General features: G+C 71.1%; 8 protein-coding genes across 8 annotated transcripts in view; 4 read left to right on the forward strand and 4 right to left on the reverse strand.

Annotated features, from left to right (window-relative positions):
* Positions 1-311: 311 nt before the first annotated feature.
* MICPUCDRAFT_56790 (uncharacterized protein) lies at positions 312-2,186 on the forward strand (the record flags this gene model as incomplete). Its single annotated transcript, XM_003057000.1, has 1 exon — positions 312-2,186. One exon carries the CDS (start codon positions 312-314, stop codon positions 2,184-2,186), a length of 1,875 nt encoding a protein of 624 aa, XP_003057046.1.
* An 85-nt stretch (positions 2,187-2,271) lies between these two features.
* MICPUCDRAFT_56791 (uncharacterized protein) lies at positions 2,272-3,117 on the reverse strand (the record flags this gene model as incomplete). The annotated part of the gene is made up of 1 exon (XM_003057477.1): positions 2,272-3,117. The coding sequence occupies one exon, from the start codon at positions 3,115-3,117 to the stop codon at positions 2,272-2,274; it is 846 nt and encodes a 281-aa protein (XP_003057523.1).
* A 175-nt stretch (positions 3,118-3,292) lies between these two features.
* Positions 3,293-4,074, forward strand: MICPUCDRAFT_26023 (uncharacterized protein; the record flags this gene model as incomplete). Its single annotated transcript, XM_003057001.1, has 3 exons — positions 3,293-3,453; positions 3,573-3,643; positions 3,819-4,074. Coding segments are annotated over exons 1-3 (480 nt in total), but the record flags the coding sequence as incomplete, so codon positions are not given.
* Positions 4,075-4,216: 142 nt separating this feature from the next.
* Positions 4,217-5,140, reverse strand: MICPUCDRAFT_56793 (uncharacterized protein; the record flags this gene model as incomplete). Its single annotated transcript, XM_003057478.1, has 1 exon — positions 4,217-5,140. Exon 1 carries the CDS (start codon positions 5,093-5,095, stop codon positions 4,217-4,219), a length of 879 nt encoding a protein of 292 aa, XP_003057524.1. The 5' UTR covers positions 5,096-5,140.
* Positions 5,141-5,370: 230 nt separating this feature from the next.
* KLP1 (kinesin-like protein, flagellar associated) lies at positions 5,371-7,957 on the reverse strand (the record flags this gene model as incomplete). The annotated part of the gene is made up of 2 exons (XM_003057479.1): positions 5,371-7,714; positions 7,869-7,957. The coding sequence occupies 2 exons, from the start codon at positions 7,955-7,957 to the stop codon at positions 5,371-5,373; spliced, it is 2,433 nt and encodes an 810-aa protein (XP_003057525.1).
* Positions 7,958-8,136: 179 nt separating this feature from the next.
* Positions 8,137-11,506, forward strand: MICPUCDRAFT_39046 (uncharacterized protein; the record flags this gene model as incomplete). Its single annotated transcript, XM_003057002.1, has 5 exons — positions 8,137-8,221; positions 8,394-8,977; positions 9,113-10,330; positions 10,426-10,857; positions 10,982-11,506. 5 exons carry the CDS (start codon positions 8,137-8,139, stop codon positions 11,504-11,506), a joined length of 2,844 nt encoding a protein of 947 aa, XP_003057048.1.
* A 4-nt stretch (positions 11,507-11,510) lies between these two features.
* MICPUCDRAFT_56797 (uncharacterized protein) lies at positions 11,511-13,005 on the reverse strand (the record flags this gene model as incomplete). Its single annotated transcript, XM_003057480.1, has 2 exons — positions 11,511-12,149; positions 12,550-13,005. 2 exons carry the CDS (start codon positions 13,003-13,005, stop codon positions 11,571-11,573), a joined length of 1,035 nt encoding a protein of 344 aa, XP_003057526.1. The 3' UTR covers positions 11,511-11,570.
* A 534-nt stretch (positions 13,006-13,539) lies between these two features.
* Positions 13,540-19,451, forward strand: part of MICPUCDRAFT_39047 (uncharacterized protein) — a gene marked incomplete at both ends in the record, with an annotated part of 14,511 nt that continues 8,599 nt past the window's right edge. The window contains 2 exons of the mRNA XM_003057003.1: positions 13,540-16,833; positions 17,364-19,408. Of these exons, the coding sequence (XP_003057049.1) occupies positions 13,540-16,833; positions 17,364-19,408 (5,339 nt within the window). The remainder of the gene's footprint in view (positions 16,834-17,363; positions 19,409-19,451) is intronic.

Raw genomic sequence — 19,451 nt, forward strand, 5'->3', positions numbered from 1 at the left:
CGAGATCGAGGCAGCTCGGGGGCGGGCGCTTCATCATCGTGACGACGTGCGTCACGCCGGCGTCGCGGAGGATCTCGCCGCGGTTGCGCCCCACAGACTCCTGCGAGCCGACGTATAAGAATCCGTCGAGGACGTCCGTCGCGTCCGGGATGTCCGCGGGCATGTTCGACCGCGAGGCCCCCGGCCGCGCGGCCGGGAGTGATGACGGATGTCAACTTTTCGTTATCGTCGTCCGTCCCGAGAACTTGCCGTTTGCGAGACGAGTTCATCAACATGAGACGCACAACCCCCCGCGCGGGTCGCCCGTCGCGATGTCCGCCGCCCCGACCCCCGGCCGCGACCCCGCGGCGGACCGCGAAGCGCTCAGGCAGGCGACGCTCGAGGCGGCGCGAATGCGCGAGCGCGCGGAGACGCTCGAGACCGCGCTGCGCGAGGCGTCGACGAGCCGCGCGAGCGAGCGCGAGGGATGGCGCGCGAGGTTGGAGCGCGCGGACGAGCGCGTTCGGCTGGAGCGCGTCCGCGTCGAGGCGCTCGAGGTGCGTCCGGTCCCGGTCGTCGTCGCGACGCGATATGCGACGCGCCGCGGCGCGGCCCGTCGCGCGCGAACTCTCGGCGGCGGCGGCCCGCCGGCCGTCGCGTCGCGGGCGTCGTTCAGATTCGCGTCGCGTCGCTCGCGCGGCGCGCGCTTTTTCCCCTCCCGCTCGCGTCCCTCCGGGGGGACCCGCGGCCTCTCTCGCCGACGCCGACGCCCGTCCCACCCCACCGTCTGTCGTCCTCAGGTCGCGCTGGGCGAGCGCGAGCGAACGCCGCCGCCGCCGCCGTCGACGTCGAGCCGCGAGGAAGACGCGGAAGACGAGGTCGAGACGGACGAACCCTCATCATCGACGTCGCTCGCGGCGACGCGGCGCGGGGCTGGACGCGTCGCCGCCAGAACGTCCTCCTCCTCGGCTTCGCGCGTCGTCCGCGACCTCACGTCCTGGAAAGACCCCTCCGCGTCCGGAAAAGTCTTCGGCGGCGGCCTCTACGCGCTCGTGTGCGCGCACTCGCTGCGCACGGCGGCTATCCCCGCGAGCGCGGTCCTCTGCGCGTGCGTCATGGCGACGCTGTCGTCGACGCTCGCGTGGAAGCTCTTCTCGCGGCTGCGCGCGGGGGTCGGCCTCCGCGGCGTCGAGGCGTGGCGCGAGAGCGAAGACGCGTCCGCGGCGAAGCGGCGCGACCGCGAGGCGTCCGCGCGGCGAGTCGCCGCGAAGTTGGGGGGATGGGTCGCCGCGACCGCGTCGAGATGCGCGCCCGCCGCCGCGGAGTCGTGGCTCTTCGTCGAGAAGATCGTGACGTGGGCGCATCCGCCGAGCACGCTCCGCGCGTGCTTCGTCGCGTGGGTCAGCTCGCTCGTCGCGCGCGTGTGGTGGCTGTCCGCGATGACGACGGCGACGACGTTTTGGATCCTGGCGTTCGCGGCGCCGCCGTTCCTCGCGGCGTTCGGACCCGCGGCGGCGGCGGCGTCGCGCGCGTTCGCCGCCGACGCCGCCGCTCGATTCGCGCACGTCCTCAACGACCGGAGGTTCCAGCTCGGGTTCGTCGGGTTCGTGTGGACGCACGCGGGCGTCGCGGGGAAGACGCTGCTGGTCCTCGCCGCGGTGACGCTCGTGCTGACCGTGTCCCCGGGGGAGCCCGCGCGGGACCAGGGCGAGACGGCCGGCGGCCGGCGGCGTTCGAGCGCGGCGGCGGCGAGGGGACCCGGCATAATAGCGGGGAGGGACGACGCGACGACGACGGTCAGCGGGAGCGTCGTGATCACGGAGCTGCCGGCGTCGCCGACGCGGAAGGCGGCGACGACGGCGACGACGAGGGTGGCGGAGACGAGGAGGAGGGCCGCGGCGACGGCGACGACGACGGCGCCGCCGAGGCGGATGTCTTTTTTCGGCGGGTACGGCCGAAGAGCCGCCGCCGCCGTCGCCGCGTCTGCTTCTTCGCCAAAGTCGGAGCGGGACGCCCCGGGCAGAGGCGGCGACGAGAACGTCCCGCCGTGGGGCGGGGACTCGCCGACGACGCCGACGACGAAGCAGCGGCGGGCGGGCGCGGAGGACGCCTTCGGCGGCAGCGTGGAGAAGCGGCTGTCGCTCTCGCGTCGGCGGATGATCGCAGAGCGCGCGCGACGGCTCATGGCGGACTCGGACGACGACTGACCTGACCTGACTGGCGCCCGGCGCGAGTCGCGGGCATCTGATCGCGATAGAATACATCGAAAGAGAAAAAAATACGCATGACGTGCTACCGTTTCGCCGCCGCCGCCGCGCGCCGCCGCGCGACGAGCGCTTTTTTCTCCGCGAACGCGCGCAATCCATCTTCCCACGCTCGTTCGGTCATCCCGCCGACGCACAGCACGCACGTCACGCCGAGCGTCGCCACGTCCCTCGTGTTTTGCTCCTCGTTGTCGAAGAAGAGCATGTCCGCGTACGGTATCCCAGTCCGCGCCTTGAGCTTCTCGAAGTGTCGCTTCTTCGTCCCCGAATACATCTCCACGAGGTCTCCCACGCACTCGCGCATCGTCGTCGTCGTCCCGCTCCCGCTCCCGTCGTCGACGACGAACATCCCCATGACCTCGTCCGCCCACGCGCCGCGATTCGTCCGCGACGCGACCGCGATCTTCGTGCCTCTCTTCGCGAACGCCGCGTGCGAGCGCAGCATCGCCATCGCGGCCGTCGCGGCGGGGTAGCACCGGAGCTCCTCGCCGCTCGCGTCCATCACCCTCTCGCGCCCAGTGGTGTCGCACCTCTCCTTCGTCCACGGCGCGCCGCGCATCATGTACAGCTCCGGGAACCATATCGTGTCGTCCAGGTCGAAGCACACGAGCGCGGGGAGGTCCTGGCCGTCGAGCGGTGGGGCCCACAGCGTCGCGGGCGCGTCCATCGTCTCGTCGTTCGCGGCGCGGTGCGGTCGCCGCCGAGGATGGCGCGTCCTCGTCTTTTGACGCTCGGCGCCTCCGCTGCTCATCACGCCGCCGCGGCCTCGGCCGCCGCCTCTGCGGCCGCCCGAGCCGCGGTCGCCGCGGCCGCCTCCGCCTCGCCGCGCGACCGGCGCGAGCGTCGCGAGCGTCGCGATCGTCGCGCTCGCCATGGAGTGACGAGGGAGGCTCCGGCGACGCGACCGTCGACGCTCGGCGCGCGTTCCGGGACCGTTCCGGAGGCGGGGGCGGGGGCCGACTCGCGCAGGACTCGCGCGTCATCGTCAGTCCGGAATTTTCGCGACGAGAATGGTGGCGGCGTCGCTCAGTGCCATCGTCGCAGACGCACGTTCACCATGGGCAAGGACGGCAAGACCCCGAAGAAGGATAAGAAGGATAAGAAGGAGGGCAGCGACGACGGCGACGGCGCGCTCAGGCCGGTCTGCGCGATCGCGAAGCCGCTCGCGGACGTCGGCTTCCACAAGAAGATCCTCAAGGTCGTGAAAAAGGTGCGCGTCGCCATTCCTTCCGATCCGCCGAAAACCCGCCCGCCGATCCGCGTCCCCCCCTCGCTCGCGTCGTCGCGCGACTGACCCATCCCCGCCGGCGTCCGTCGCGTCCATCGCAGGCCTCGAAACATAAGCAGGTGAAGCGCGGCGTGAAGGAGGTGGTGAAGGCGCTGCGCAAGGAGACCAAGGGGTGCGTCGATCGCTCGCGGCGATCCCGCGGGCGATTCATCGTCGTCCGTCGTTCCGAGCGAATTCCTTCCCCACAACAGCATTTTTTCCCTTTCCGATCCTCGACCCCCCGCCCGCAAACCTCGCCGCTGACCGCCCCCCCCCCTCTCTCCCCACCTGAACGAACGACAAAACAGGCTGTGCGTGATCGCGGGCGACATCTCCCCCATCGACGTCATCTCGCACATCCCGATCCTCTGCGAAGAAGCCGGGGTGCCGTACGTGTACGTCCACAGCAAAGACGAGCTCGGCGCGGCGGGGCAGACGAAGCGCCCGACGAGTTGCATGCTCGTGCTGCCGGAGGCGCAGAAGGGCGGGGAGAAGATGAGTGGCGACGACGCGAAGGAGTTCAAGGACATGTACGGGAAGGTCGTCGCGAAGATCGGGTCGCTACACTAGACGGAACGGAAGAAGTCGGTCGTCGACGCGAGTGTACGCGCGTGTATAAATAAATTCCCACCAGTCTAACGCCGCCGAGAAGCGTAAGCGCGCGTCGTCTAAGGACTAATAGGAGCGACTATGTACCGTTCCTCGGTCACATGATGAACTTCGGCTTGCCGCGTCCCTTCGCGCCGAGCACCGGCCGCGCGAGTCCGGCGTCGTCGTCGTCGTCGTCCGAGCTCGCGCTCGCCACCTTCTTCCTCGCCCCCGGACGCGCTTTTCGGCCGTTCCCGCCGCCGCCGCCGCCCTCCGTCGACGCCTTCGCCGCCGCCTCCTCCGCCGCCTTCGCCCTCTTCTTCGCGGCTCTCTCCGCCTCCGCCGCCCGCTCCTTCTCTTTCGCGTCCTCCTCCTCGTCGTCGTCGTCCGAGCTCGTGTCGCCGACCGACGCGTCGTCGTCGTCGTCGTCGTCCTCCCTGTGCCGCTTCCTAAAGGCCGCCGCCTTGGCCTTCATCGCCGCGATGCGCTCGCGGTGCGCCTCCTGCTGCCGCTGAATCTCCTCGTGATACCCCTCCGCGTCCCTTCTCTCCTGCGCCTTCTTCGCGCGCAACATCAACCCCGGGTCGAGGCGGCACTTCTCGTTGAACGCCTTCGTCGCGAATTTCCGGAGCGCCTCGCCTCGGCGCGCGGGGTCGCGCAGCGCGCGGTTCGCGTCCGAGAGCTTGTCGAACGCGATCTTCGCCTCCTCGCTCGGGTTCTTGTCCGGATGCACGCGCAGCGACGCCTTGCGGAACGCCTTGCTCACGACGCCGTCCGGGACGTCCCACACCGGCTTCCCCGCGTCGTCGCAGTCCGGGAGCGGGAGCCCGAGCGCGGTGAAGAAGTCGCCGTCCGCGTGCGCGCGGACGATGCGCTCCGCGGCCGTGGGGTCCGGTTTGTCGTCGTCGCTGTCGCTCTCGCCGGGGAGCGGGCGGCGCGCGGACGCCGGCGCGGCGCGAGCCGCGGCCTCGTTGAACATCCGCTCGAGCCGCTCCATCTCGCGGAGAGGACGCGCGGACGGACGGACGCGCGGACGACGACGACGAACCGCGCGGGCGCGAAGTGATGAACGTGAAGATGTGCACTCTGCGTCGTCGTCCACGAGTCGAGTCCTGTAGCAGGTCATCGTCGCGTCGCTGTCGTTTTTCATTTTTGGCGCGGACTACGCGAGCGTCGCGTGTGTACATTCAACGTCTATTACAGTACGATACCCTGGGGGACGGCAGGCTCTCAGTTTACCTTCGCTTCGCTTCTCTTCTCTTCGCCTGCACTTCACCTCCCCCGCGAGCGCGTCAGCGAGAGCGGGACGCTCCGCGGCGCCTGCCGCATCGTCTTCTTCGCCGCGAAAAACGCGACGCTCTCCGGATCCTCGCTCGCGATCTTTTGCAGCTCCATGCTCACGAACTGCTCGCCGTAATCGAGCTCCTCCTCGCTCGCGCCGACGCCGCCGATCTGCCCGTGCCCGCCGTCGTCGTACCACCGCTGAAACTCGCGCAGAAGCTCGGCGCGGCACTCCTGCACCGCGGTCACGTGCGGCGCGACTGCCGTCTTGAGATCCTTCACCTCGTCGTACGCGCGGCGGTACTCCCCCTTGGTCGCCTTGAGCCGCGCCATGGCGGCGTACGTCTCCTCGTCGATCACCTCGTCCGCGAGCATCGAGGTCGCGGAAGGGTCCGCGCCCGCGCCCGCGCCCGCGACGGATCCGCCGGGGCTCCCTTCCCGCGAAGGCGTCGCCGCGGCCGCGCCGGATCCGGACGCGGACGCCTCCGCCTCCGCGTCGAGACGAAGCGTCGACGCCTTCGCCGAGAGCTTCTCGTCCGCCGCCGCCGCCGAGCGCATCTCTTCCACGACGACGGACAGCTCGTCGATGCTCGCCTTGGCGGCGTTGACGACCTCGACCGCGGCGTTGAGCTCGACGCGCTTGACGCGCAGGGTCTCCACCTTGTCGCGGAGCTCCGCGGCTCTCTCCGGGGCGATCATCTTTTTGTAGATTGCAAACGCGGAGTTCTTCTTCGAGTGGACGCTCATCTCCGGCGCGAGAATCGGCGGCCGCACGCCCGTCCCGCCGAGCGCGCCCGCGAGCTGCGCGTTCGCGGACCGCGGGCGGTCGGAATCCGGGTCCGCCGGCGGCGCCGCGTCGTCGGGCGCGACGCCGAGGTGGAACCCGCCGTCGCCGTCGTCGACGTCCCCGACCTCGTCGCCGTCGCCGTCGCCCTCCGCGGCGGCGGCGCCGTCTTCTTCTCCCTCCGCCGCGGAAGGCGCCTCCTCCGCGTTTTGCGCCTCCGCGGTGGTCTCTTCCGAAGAGACCGCCGCGTCATCCTCCGCGGGCGGCGACGGCCGCGCGGCCATCTCCGCGGCGTGTTCCTCGCGCATCTGCAGATGGAACGCCTTGAACAGCTTGAACGTCTCTCTCACGCGCTTCAGGGAATCGCACGGCAGCTCCTCCAGCGTCGTCATCCCGTGCACGTAATCCCTCACCTTTTCGCTCAGCTCCGTGCGCTCGATCTCGGATAAGTCGCCGTAGTTGACCGTCTCGCGGTTCGCGAACGTGTCCCGCATCGCGAGCTCTTGCTTCAGCTCCTGGACCTGCCGCTCGTACTTGCGAAGCAGCACCCGCGGGTCTTTGCTCTCGTTGATCACCGGGTTCGTGCGCAGCGTCCGCACGCGGCCGCTAAACCGACACGTGGACACCGTCTCCTCCACGTGTCCAAACTCCGGCCACACGCACGCGATCATGACCGTCTTGCAGTTCCCAATCAACGAATCGCGAAGCACGCTCGTGAGCTTCGATTGGCGGTACGGAATCGCCTTGTCCTTCCTCGACATCGCCATCACCGTCTGCTCCAGCAAGCTCAGCGATCGGTTGATGAACGTCGCCTCTTTGAACAGCGCGCCGGTGACGTGCGACTTCTTCACGCGCTCGCTCCCGGCGAGATCGACCAGGTGAAGCTTCGACACGATCGTCTTATCCGGCCCGTCCCCTGTCGCGCGTTGCTCCAGGTGAATCGTGAAGACGCAGTGCGAGCGCGAGGAGGATTTGTTGAGCGCGTGCGCGGCGACGGCTCTGTTGGCGTCCCCCGCGAAAAACGCCGCCAGCGCCTCCGCCTCGCTCGCGACGTACTTCTTCGTCAGACCCTTCACTCGCACCTCGTCCCCGCGCTCGACGATCGTGAGGGACTCTCGGCGCGACGGGATCCCGCCGTCCTCGGAGGAGTCCGCGAGGAGGTCGTACATCTGCTCGTTGTAAATTTCGAGGTAGGAGACGCGAACGACTTTTTCCTTCTCCACTCGCAGGTCCATCTCGTGGAAGATGTGGTGGACCGCTCTCGGGACGACGCCGCGCTGCTTGTAATCGCCCGGCTCGCCCGTCATCGTGAACGTCTTCCCCGCGCCCGTCTGCCCGTACGCGAACACCGTGCCGTTGTACCCGTTCATGACGTTATCCACCACCTCGCTCGCGCAGTGATCGTAGACGCCCTCCTGGTTGATATCCTTGAGGACGTTGTCGAACGTGAACGCGAAGCCGTCCGCGGCGTTGTTGACGTCCAGGCCTCGTCGCGCGGCGGTCTTGTCGGGTTTGAGGTCCACGTTGACGGTCTTGTTATCCGCTTGCACGCTGCGGGTGGAGGACGCGGGGGGGGGAGAGGTCAAGGTCAGCGGTCGGGTCGGGACGGAGTCGCGACGATGGACTGCGTCGCGTGCGCTTCAGCGGGGGGACGACCGACGGCGATGACCGGGGATCTATCGAGCGCGTCGGACGGGGCACGCACACGAACGAGCCCTCATCGTCGATGCACGGCCGCGCGCGGAGGAACACCTTCACCGCGCTCGTCGTCGCGTCGCGCGGAGCGGGCTTCATCGCGCCTCTCGCGTCGAGACGACGCGCGCCGCCCGTTGTCCCCGCGCGTCGGTCAATCCGACCCCTAAATAGGCTTCGCTTCGTCGGAAGGGGTAAACTGTGCGACCGACCGCGATGGAAGTCTGGTGGAAAGGGGGACGAGCGACGCGCGGCGCGCGGCACACGCGTCGACGCGCGCGATGCCGTCGTTCGACAAGCAAGTATCGCGCCCGGCCGCGAAGGCGGGCGCGCCGGCGCCCGCCAGGGCGCGAAGCGGCGGGCCAGGTGCGTCGTCGCATCCCGCGCGCGCGCGTCATCTTCCGCTTCCGCGTCGCCTCGATCTCGAGCGTTTCGCCGTTTCGTACTCCGTCGCGCGAACGATGGTTCCGAGAAGACGTCCACGACGACCCCCGCCGACGACGCGTCCCGCCGCGTCCCTCCCCGATCGTCCGCGCAGACCCGTTCGTGATCGCGCACGTGCACAAGCAGTCCGACGCGGAGGCGTTCTTCGAAGCGCGGTTCGGCCTCGAGCCGTCTTCGAACGACGTCCGCTCCCCGCTGCGCGACGGCTCCAACCGAGCGAAGCCGTCCACCTCGGAGCGCGGCGGCCCGACGTCCGCGGCTGGCAAAAAGATCGCCGACCTCCAGACGAAGCTCGCGCACGCGATGGCGGCGGTCCAAGAGGGCGACGCCGCGACGGAGCAGGCGCGGATCGAGCGCGAGCGCGCCGCGGTGGCGTGGGCGGACGCCATGGCTGCCGCCGACGCCGCGCGCGAATCCGCCGTCGCCGACGCCGCCGTCACCCGAGACGGCGTCCAAAGAGCGCTCGAGCGCGAGGTCAGCGAGCTGCGCGCCGCGCTCGCAGCGGCGGAGACGATGAACGCGCGCGCCAAGGCGGCGGAGGCGGCGACGCACGCCGCGGGCGCGAAAGCCGCCAAGGCGAAGAACGACAAGCTCGCGGCGCGCGTCGCGTTGTTGACCGAGGCGCGTATTGGTTCCTCACACCGGTTCCCATACGATCCCGTTCGCGCGGTGCACGCCGTTCCTTGAGGACTTTCGCCGTCGCATCTCTCCGCCCACACCTCGCTTTCAATCCCCGACCACGACGCCTTTCAACTCCGCTTCTGACGCCTTTCAACTCCACCCCGACGTGGCTTCGCACGGAACGCGCCTCAGGAGGCGGAGGACGCCGAACGGAGGGCGTCGGACGCGTCCGCGGCGTCAGACGCGACGCGCGCGGAGCTCGCGGAGACGAAGCGCGCGATGGAGAAGATCGCGAGCGAGATGGAGACGCTGAAGAAGGCTGGCGCGGTCGCGAACGAGATGCTCGCGGACGCGAAGGGAGAGCTCGAACGCGCGCGGGAGACGTCGCGCGACGGCGAGAAGCTCGCGGCGGAGGCGGCGGCGGAGGCGGCGGCGGCGGCGAGCGCGAGCGCGACGACGATAGCCGAGCTCCGCGCCGCGCTGGAGACGACCGGGGGGTCGCGTCAGCGCGCGATGGAGGAGCTCTCGAGGCTGCGCGACGACGCGACGACGGCGAAGGAGGAGTCGGAGCGCGCGAAGAAGACGGCGGAGGAGGCGGATTTTTTGCGCGCGGCGACGGAGACCGAGCTCGCGAAGACGCGGCGAGACCTCGACGACGCGAACGCGCGCGCGTCCGCGACGGAAAGCGAGCTCGCGAAGACGCGGCGAGACCTCGACGACGCGAACGCGCGCGCGTCCGCGACGGAGAGTGAGCTCGCGAAGACGCGGCGAGACCTCGACGACGCCAACGCGTCCGCGTCCGCGTCCGCGACGACGACGCGCGACGAGGCGACGCGAGAGGCGCGAGAGAGCGCCGCGCGCGAGATGGAGGAAACGCGCGCGACGCTGACGGCGCGACACGACGCCGCGCTCGCCGCGCTCGCCGCGACGCACGCGGCGACGACGAAGGAGTTGGAGGCGCGGTTGGACGCGGCGAGGGCGGACGCGTCCGAGGCGGCGGCGAGGGCGGAAGCGTTCGAAGCCGAAGCCGCGGCGACGACGAAGGAGTTGGAGGCGCGGTTGGACGCGGCGAAGGCTGACGCTTCCGAGGCCGCGGCGAGGGCGGAAGCGTTCGAAGCCGAAGCCGCGGCGAACGCCGCCGCCGCGGTCGTCGTCGCTCCCCCCGCCGCCGCGCCGCCGCCTCCCTCCGAGGAACTCGACGCCCTCAAAGCCGCGCACGCCGCGGAGATGGCGAAGATCAACGAGGCGAACGACGAGATCGTCGCGTGGGCGCGACAAGCGGCGAAGGAAGAAGCCGAAGAAGCGCTCGGCGCCAACGCGAGAGACGCGCTCGCGAAAGCCGCGCGCGCGGAGAAGGCTCTGGAGGACGCGTCCCTGGAGCACGCGTCCCGCGTCGCGTCGTTGAAGCAGGTAACAACAGAACGTTTTTCACCCGTCCCTCGGTTTCAACATAAAGTTGATCGCGTGGGTTCCTTTCAACTGACCGATGAACGAACGGCCCGCAGACGTTCAAGGAGGCGATGGAGCGAAAGAACGAGGAACTCAAGGTGGCGCTCTCCGCCGCGCGTTCGAGCGGCGCCGACGACGTCGCGCGCGCGGAGGCCAAGGTGGCGTCCGCGACGACGGAGGCGCGCGCGAAGATCGCCGCCGCGGAGCGCGCGGCGCGAGAGGCGAAGGCGGCGACGGACGCCGCGGAGGCGAAAGCGGCGGCGACGGAGAAGGCGCGCGACGACGCCGTCGAGTGTTTGAACGTCGCGCGCGCCGAGTGCGAGGCCGAGGTGAAAGCGGCCGAGCTGAGAGCCGCGAACGTGGAGTACGACCTCGAGACGCTTCGCAACCGGTTGCGGCAGTCCGAGAACGCGGGGAAGCGCGCGCTGTTGGAGCTCTCCGACGAGCTCGCGAGCGCGGAGCGCCGCGCGATGGAGAAGGTGATGAAGGTGCGTTCTCGCGAACGTTTCGTTTTGTTTTTCACCCGTCCCTCGGTTTCAACGTTTGATCGCGTGGGTGGGTGGGTCCCTTTCAACTGACCGATGAACACGTTTTGTACCCCTCTGCCTGAAGTCGGAGGAGGCGGCGAAGAAAGCGGACGCGACCAACGCGCAGCTCGCGCGCGAGCTCTGGGCGTGCCGGCAGAAGATGGAGACGAACGAGGCGGAGCTTCGACGCGACCTCGAGCTGTCGCGGAAGCGCGCGAGCGACTTGCTCAGGGAGGTGAACGCCGCGCGCCGACGCGAAGCGATGCGAGGCGGCGGCGGCGGCGGAGACGACGCGTCCGGGGCTGGGAGGAGCGCCGCCGACGCGGACGCCGTCGTCGCGGAGATGCAACGCGAGCTCGAGGCGGAGATCGCCGCGTCCGAAGCCGCGGCGGCGGCGTCCGCGAAGCGCGAGGGCGCGTCGCGCCGCAAGCTCGCGGACGTGAACACGAAGTTAACGGAAGCGGAGCACGCGTTACACGAGACGAAGATTGCGCTCATGAAGAGCGAGCGGCGCGCGAACGACTTCGAGAGGGACCTCGAGAAGGAGACGAGCAAGAGCGCGCGGCTCGAGTTGGCGTGCGCGAAGGGCGGCGTCAAGCTGCCGAAGTAGTCGCGCGTGATAGCTATCATATCGTATTCATTCGATTCGACGACGACGACGACGTGCCGCGCGCTCACTCGTCGTCGTCGTCGTCGTCGTCGTCGTCCTCGGGCTCTGGCTTCCCCCGGCCTCTTCCTCCCCTCCCTCCTCTCCCCGGGCCCCTCCCCCCCCGCCCGCCCTTCCTCGCGCGGACTGCGCCGCGACTTTCACCACGACTCGACGCGGACTGCGCCGCGACTTTCGCCTCCTTCCTCGCGCGATTCGCCGCGGACTGCGCCGCGACTTTCGGCGCGTAGTTCGTCCCCCAGTACAACATCTCCGCCTTGACGTCCGCGTACGGCGCGCGCAACGCGTCCTCGCCGCAGAACACGAGCATGTCGCACGTGCTCGGCCACGCCTCTTTATTCTTCCGGAAGATGTCGCGCACGCGGCGTTTCACCGAGTTTCGATCCACCGCGCGCCTGAGAAGCTTCTTCGGGGCTTTGATCCCCAGACGCGTGTTGTCCACGTCCGGGACGTCCGTCGTGTCGCACCACTTGATGCGCACGAGCTTTCCGTTGAAGGAGCGTCCCGTGTTTTGCACGCGGGTGAAATCCGCTTGCGTCTTGAGTCGCTCGCGCGGGCGGAACACCTCGCCGGCGATGCTCTCCACCTGCGCGGTGCGCCGCGAGGACGGAGTGCGCCGCGTCAGATGCAATGCGCGCGGGCGTCGGGCCACACGCCGAGCGAGCGAGCGATCGAACGATCGAGCGAGAGAGAGAGCAGAGAAGAGAAAGGAAGAAAATCGAGTCGTCGTCGTCGTCGTCGTCGTCGTCGTCGTCGTCTTTTCCGTCACGCAGACCTCGGCGCCAACCGAGGGAAACTGTTTCTTTCGACACGAGGGCGTCCCCCATGGAACCAAATAGTTTCAGGCTGGTGCCAGTATTGGTTCATCACTCGGAAAAGCGACGCGACGCGACGGACGGACGGACGGACGACCGACCGCGGGCGAGGGAGGACGGCGGCGGCGGGCGGCAAATCGAATCGAATCGCTCGAATCGCACTCGGCGCACCTTTTCCCTCGCGCGCTTCTCCCGCGCCCTCCTCTGTCCCTCCTTCACGCTCGCCTTGTGCGCTTCCTTGCGCCGCGCGTCGCTCCACGCGATGTCGCCGAGGTACGCGAGCGGGTCCGCCGCGTCGTCGTCGTCGTCCCACGACGTCGGCGCGGACGCGGACGTCGCCTTCGGGCAGTCCCTCGCGAGGTGCCCGGGCGCGTGACATCGGAAGCACGCGCGCGTCTCCGTCGTCGTCGGCGACGACGACGACGACGACCAGCGGGGCGCGCTCGACCGCGCGACCGCGCGCGTCGTCGTCGTCGACGACGACGTCGCGAGCGCGTCGCGCCGAGCGGCGCGCGGCGCCGCGCGCGCGGTCGCGCGGCGGTGCGACGTCGTCAGCGTCGAGAACGCGGCCGCGCGCGCGTTCGCCGCCGCCGACGACGCGATGATTAGTGGGGGACGTCGAATCATCGTCGTCAACGCGAACGACGACGACGAGGACTCGAGAGCGCGAGCCGCCGCGGCGAGCGCCGCGGAGGCGAGCGCGCGTCTCGTCTGGATGTTGCCCCGCGCGCGACTGGGGTGCCGCGACGAGCTTCCGGTCGCTGCGGCGGTGCGCGGGCTCCGTGTGATGACCTAGAGTTGCGAATTTTCCTCGGTTCGTCCAGTCGTCCGCGTCCGCCGACCGCGCGACCGCGCCGGTGCCGAGTACAGGTAGTGATGTTTGTCGAGAGCTCGGGAAAAGGGCGCGCGATCGGCGCCGCCGTCGCACACGCGCGAGCGGTGGCTCGACGCGAGCGCGCGGGCTCGCATCGGACACCCGCGGGACGCGTTCGGCGATCGGAGGGGGATCCCTCGGGGGAGGATACCCCCGGGGGAGGCACCCGCTGGGGCGGGGCGAGACGTCACAAATTCAAATCTGAGCGAGCCGAGAAGTCGTCGTCGCTTTCCGCGCGCGTCGTCCATCGTCTGGGCCGAGCGGAGCTGGCTCGGGAGCACGGCACCATGACGCGTCCCGGCGCGCGCGGCGGCGACGGCGACCCTCCGACGCCGTCCACGCGCTACGCCGGCGTCGTCGACCCCGCGTACGCGTCGTCCGACGACGACGACGACGCGTTCACGCCGCCCCTCCGCCCGCCGTTCGTCGCGTCCGACGGATCGCCGTCGACGTCCGCCTCGCCGACGCGGCCGCCGCGCGAGGTCGTCGCGCGGCGCTCCGTCGCGTGGGACGCGGACCTGGAGCGGTACGAGCCCGTGGAGTCGTCCTCCGCGCCGCCGCCGCCGCCGATCCTGAAGCCGTCGCGCGGCGGATGCGGCGGCGTCCTCGACGCGCTGTCGCCGCGGAAGCGACGCGAGCGACGCGAGGCGCGCGAGCGCGACGAGACGCGACGCCGCGACGCGTCCGCCGCGTCGGACGCGGCGACGCGCGCGGCCGTCGACGCCGCCGCGCGGTTCGACGAGAACGTCCCGCTGCCGGGCGAGGCGTTGCGGGGCGACGAGGAGGAGTTCTACGGCGGCGGAGCGGGGGGCGACGAGGAGGAGGAGGACGACAGCTGGCGTCGCGGCGTCGTCGGCGTCGGCGGGCGCGTCCGCGCGACGGCGACGACGACGTCCGCGCCGACGGCTTCGATCGACGCGTCGCGCCGAGTCGCGGAGGAGGACGCGCTCGCGGCGCTGCGCGCGGCGTACGCCGCGGAGGAGGACGACCGACCGTCCACGAGCGCGGCGGCGCGATTCTTCGCCGCGGACGTCGGCGACGGCGACGCGACGCGTTTCGAATCCTACCCGGGGATGGCGAAGTCCACCGTGGACGCGATATTATACGGCAACGCGCTCGCGGGCGGCGAAGAGGAAGACGCCGAGGAGGAAGGCGCCGGAAGAAGAGTAGACGCGACGCGCGCGCGCGACGCGCGACGCGAAGAGCGGCGCCGGCGCCGCGAGCGCGAGCGCGAGGAAAACGCTGAGGAAGACGCCGGCGGCGGCCGAAAACCGCCGAACGACGACGCCGTCGTCGCGCCGTTCACCGTCGCCGTCGCGGACGCGGAGCTCAGCGCCGGCGCGCGCCCGGGGATCGCGCTCGAGATCGGCGACGACGTCGCGAGGATGAAGCACGCGCTGGAGAACGTCGGCGCGGCGCGAGAGGCGCACCTCGCGGAGATGCGATCGTTTTTATCGCGCGACGGCGGCGACCGCGGCGGCGGCGGCGGCGGCGGACGCGTGACCCTCGCGCCCGGCGCGACCTCGATCCTCCCCCCGGGGAGCCCGTCCGCGTCCGTCGCGGAAGAGGCCGCGGAGGCGACCGCGCGCATCGCGATGAACGCCGCGCGCGTCGAGGAGACGGCGACGTACGCGAACCGGTTGGTCGCGGCGGCGATCGAGCCGTCGCCGCCGCCGGCGGATTGGCGCGCGACGATGCAGCCGCAGTGGGCGTCCGAGGACGAGTGGACGTCCCCGCCGCCGACGCCGACGCCGATCCCGATCCCGATCCCGTCGCCGAAGATCGCCGTGGCGTCGTCGCCGCGGTCGTCCGCGGCGTTGGAGGCTGCCGCGAGCGCGGCGAGCGGCGCGACGCGACGCGCGACGGCGGACGCCGCGGCGGACGGCGACGAAGAGATGCTCGAGGTGTTGCGCGTTCTCGAGGGCGTGACGACGACCGCGAGCGAGATCGCGCGCGGCGGCGGCGGCGGCGCCAGACCCCGCGCGCGGGCCGCGCTGACGTTCGATTGGAATTGGAACGCGGACGCCGCGGACGCCGCGGACGCCGCGGACGACGGGATCGATCGCGCGCCGAGAGGGGACCTCGCCGTCGCGATGGGTTTGCCGCGATTCGATCCGACGCGGAGAAGAGAGGTCACATTCGGCCCGTCGTCGCGTCCGTCCGCGGCCGCCGCGCGCCGCGCGTGGGAGCCGCCGCGCGTGGGGTTCGGCAGCGCGACGACGCGCGAGGGCGAGCCCAGACGTGCGGGGAGGGGCGGGGACGCCGCGCGAGCGGTAGGCGGCGCCGTGCGTTGGCGCGGCGGCCCGCCGGAGCCAACGTCGGCGCCAGAGGCGTCGCGCGCGTCGGCGTCGGCGTCGGCGTCGACGTCGCCGCGCGCGAAAGAGAAAAGGAAGGAAGACTACTCGCACGTCGGGAGTAAGCTCAAGGAGCAGTGGGAGGCGTGGCGCGCGGGCACGGACGAGGGCGTCGCGGAGGAGAAGCGACGCGCGGAGAAGATAAAACTCCGCGCGGGGCTTCGAGGGGTGCTCGTCGATATTCACGCCGCGACGACGGCGATGGAGGCGGCGACGGCGGCGGAGTCGCCCACGGTGACGCATTCGTCCGAGGAGAGCGTCTCCGAGGGGGACGACGCCCCGAAGCGGCGGCGAGCCGCGTTGGCCGTCATCGAGAAGAACGCGCCGCCGCCCGCGTCGGTCGAGACGGCGACGGACGAGGAGGCGAGACGACGGGAAGAGAAGAAGAAACTGCGCGCGGGGCTCGTGGACATGCTCGCCGACTTGCAGCGCGCGCGCGTGGACACCGCGGCGGGGACGTCCGATGACGTGTCTCCCGCGACGAAACGCCGCGAAGAGAAGCGGAAACTGCGAGAGAGCCTGGAAGACATGCTGTCGGACGTGCGCCGCGCGAAGGAACCGCCGTCGCCGCCGCTCCCGTCGCCGCCGGCGGCGCTCCCGGCGTCGCTTCCGGTCGCCCCCGCGGCGACGCTTCCCGCCGCGACGCCGACGCCGCTCGTCGTCGCGCGCGGCACGCGCGCGCGAAGCGCCGTCGCCGTCTCCGACGCCGCCGTCGGCACCGTATCGTCGTCGCACGCGGCCGCGCAAACGTCCACGGCGGCGGCGGTGGAACTCGACGACGACGACGACGACGACGACGACGACGACGACGGCTCCGTCGCGTCCGACCGCGACGATCTCCTCATGACGACCGCGGGGGCGTACCAAGTCTTAGGGTACACCGAACGCGGAGATCTCACGGAAGAGACCGGGACGCAGACGCTGTCGGCGCCGCCGCCGCCCGCGGACGAAGCGAAAGAGGAGGAGGCGAGGTTCGAACGCGAAGCCGCGGCGATCGCGCGCGAGCTCGTGTCCGGCGCCGCGCGCGCCGCCGACGCCGACGACGCGTCGCCGTCGCCATCGTGGCTTCGCCTGCAGCTCCGAGCCGTGCGCGTGCTCGCGCGCGCGCGCGAGGAGACGCACCGCGAGCGCGTCGCGGCGATGTGCGAGCGTTTCCGCGACGCGGACGCGCGGCTGCGGGAGCAGGCGCGTTCTATACACTGGTCCCCATACGACCGCGTCGGCGATGTGAACGCCGATCCTTAAGGACTTTGCCGTCGTCTCTCTCCGCCCACCCCTCGCTTTCAATGCCCGCCCTCGACGCCTTTCAACTCCCTCTGACGCCTTTCAACTCCACCCCGACGTTCGCTCAGGAGTACCTCTTGTCTTTCTCCGCCGCGTCGCGGGATATCCGCCGCGCGAGAGCGACGGAGGCGAAGCGCGATAAGGCGGCGGCGCGCGGGAAGAAGTGGGCGCCGCCCGGGGGAGGCAAGGCTGCGTTCGCCGGCGGCGGCCGCGGCGGGAAGAGCCACAGCGTGCACGTCTCGAGAGGCGCGGGGCCCGATGCGGCGACCTGGGAGGCGGCGACGAAACCGGCGGCGGCGGGGAGAGGAAAAAGTAAAATCGCCCCCGGGAGCGCCGGCGCTCGCGGTCGCGACGGTCCGAACCTCGCGGACGACCCGTGGGAAGGCTCGGAGTTTAAGCGTCAGATGCTGATCACGCTGTCGAGTAAGCTTCTGATGAAGACCGCGCTCACGGCGTTCGCGGCCGCCGCGCAGGGCGCGCGGGATGTGCGGACGAACGTCCGAAGGGTGTGGGTGAAGAACCGCGCGAAGCTTTTGGTCGCGTGCCTCGACGCGTTGAAAGAAAACGCGCGCATCGCTGCCGTTTTCGAATCCAAAGCCTCCACCGTCGCGGCAGAACGCCTGAGAAAACACGCGAGAGCTGGGCTCAAGCGCTGGCGATTCATCGCGGGCAGGGACGCGGAAGAGAAGAAGCGAAACGCGCTCGCGGACGCGGCGTACGGTCGCAGAGCCGCGGGCGCGGCGTTTTCGCAGTGGCGCGCCGCGCGCGTCGCGACCGACATCGACGCGCACGTAACGTCCCTCGCGCGTACGTTTCGCGACAAACGCCTCGCCGTCGCGGCTCTCCACGCGTGGGCGATGCAGACGAAATCGGAAGACGTCTATTACGCGCGCGCGAGCGAGAACTACGCGTTCGCGAGGGCGCGCGCGTTCAAAGACTCCTTCCTCGCCGGTCGCCGCGCGCGCGCGTGGCAAATCAACGAGATGCCCGATCGAGCCGCGCGCGACGCCGCGATGGACGCATTCGTCGACGCTTACCGCGCGTGGTCGCGGTCGCGAGGGGCGCTTCAGGCGTGGATCATCGCGTGGCGCGCGACGAAGGACGCGCGCGGCGCGACGACGCGCGGCGCGGACGCCATCGCGCGCGTCGTCGCCGAGTGCGACGGCAGCCGACGAAGAGCCGCCGCGCGCGACGCGTCGGCGACGCTCCGAGCGCTTCTGTCGCGGCGGCGGTACGTCGCCTCGGACGCGGACGTTCGGTGGGTCTCGCTCGCGATCGCGCACATGCGGCGCGCGCGCGAGGAGGAGACGAACGAGACGGCGTGGGAACGCGCGCGCGAGACGGAGACGGAGACGACGCGCGCGAACGACGATCGCGACGACGCCGCCGCCGCGGACGCCGCCGCGTGGTCGAAGAAGTGGTGGTCGAGCACGCGCCCGCCCCGGGACCCGGACGCCGCGCCGGCGACGAAGACGCAGCGCGACGCCGCGGCGGCGAAGGTGTTCGACGACCCGGGGGTGCCGGACGACGACGACGGCGACGGCGACGACGCGACGGAGAGGGGAACGAAGAGCGCGAACGAAGAAGAAGACGCGGCGCGAATCGACGTCGACGCGTCCGTCGTCGCGACGGACGCCGTCGTCGTCGCCGCCGACGCGCTCGCGCACACCGCGTCGTCCGCGTCCGTCGCGCACGCGGCGGCCGTCTCCGAGCGTCGCGTCGCCGCGGACGCCGCGCGACGCCGCGCCGCGGACGTCGCCGCGGAGACCGCGCAGACCAAGCTCGTCATCGCGCGCGAACGCGCGGAGATGGAGGCGTGGACCGTCGCCGGCGGCGACGCCGCGGTGTTTTCCGCGCTCGACGCCGAGTCGAGATGGGTCGCGTCGGACGCGGCGGGCGCGTCGTCGTCGTCCGCCGCGGCCGCCGCCGCGAGAGAAGCCGAGGCGAACGCGAAAGACGCGGACGCGGACGCGTCGACGGCCGCGAACCTCGCGTCCGTCGCGACGGACATCGCGTCGTTCGCGAGGGACGCGGCGAAGGCGACGGCGACGGCGGCGGCGGCGGCGGCGGCGGCGGCGCGGACGGCGGCGGCGGCGGACGCGGCGGCGCGTCTTTCGCGCGCGAGCGTGAACGCGTCGCGCGAGGTCGTCGCGGAGGCGGCGGCGGAGGCGGCGGCGAACGACGACGACGACGACGACGCGTCGGCGTCGGCGTCGATCGCGAAGCTTCGAGAGCGATGCGAGCGCGCGGAACGCGACGCGACGGACGATGCCGCGGCGCTCGCGGCGGCCGCGGAGGCGTCCGCCGCTTTCAACGCCGCCTCGGACCGCGCGTCCGCTCGCCACGACGTCGTCCGCGTCGCGATCGACGCGCTCGAGACCGCGCGCGCCGCGGTCAAGGCGTCCGCCGCGTGGCGCGACGACGCGACGCGACGCGTCGCGAACGCCGACGCGGAGGCGGCGGCGGCCGTCGCGGAGGCGGCGGGCGCGGAGGCGCGAGAGGCGTTTTGGTCCGAAAAGTACCGCGACGCCGTCGTCGACGCGGAGGACGCTAAAAACGAT

The sequence above is a fragment of the Micromonas pusilla genome (genome assembly GCF_000151265.4).
Source record: "Micromonas pusilla CCMP1545 genomic scaffold MICPUCscaffold_3, whole genome shotgun sequence".
Taxonomy (NCBI): domain Eukaryota; kingdom Viridiplantae; phylum Chlorophyta; class Mamiellophyceae; order Mamiellales; family Mamiellaceae; genus Micromonas; species Micromonas pusilla.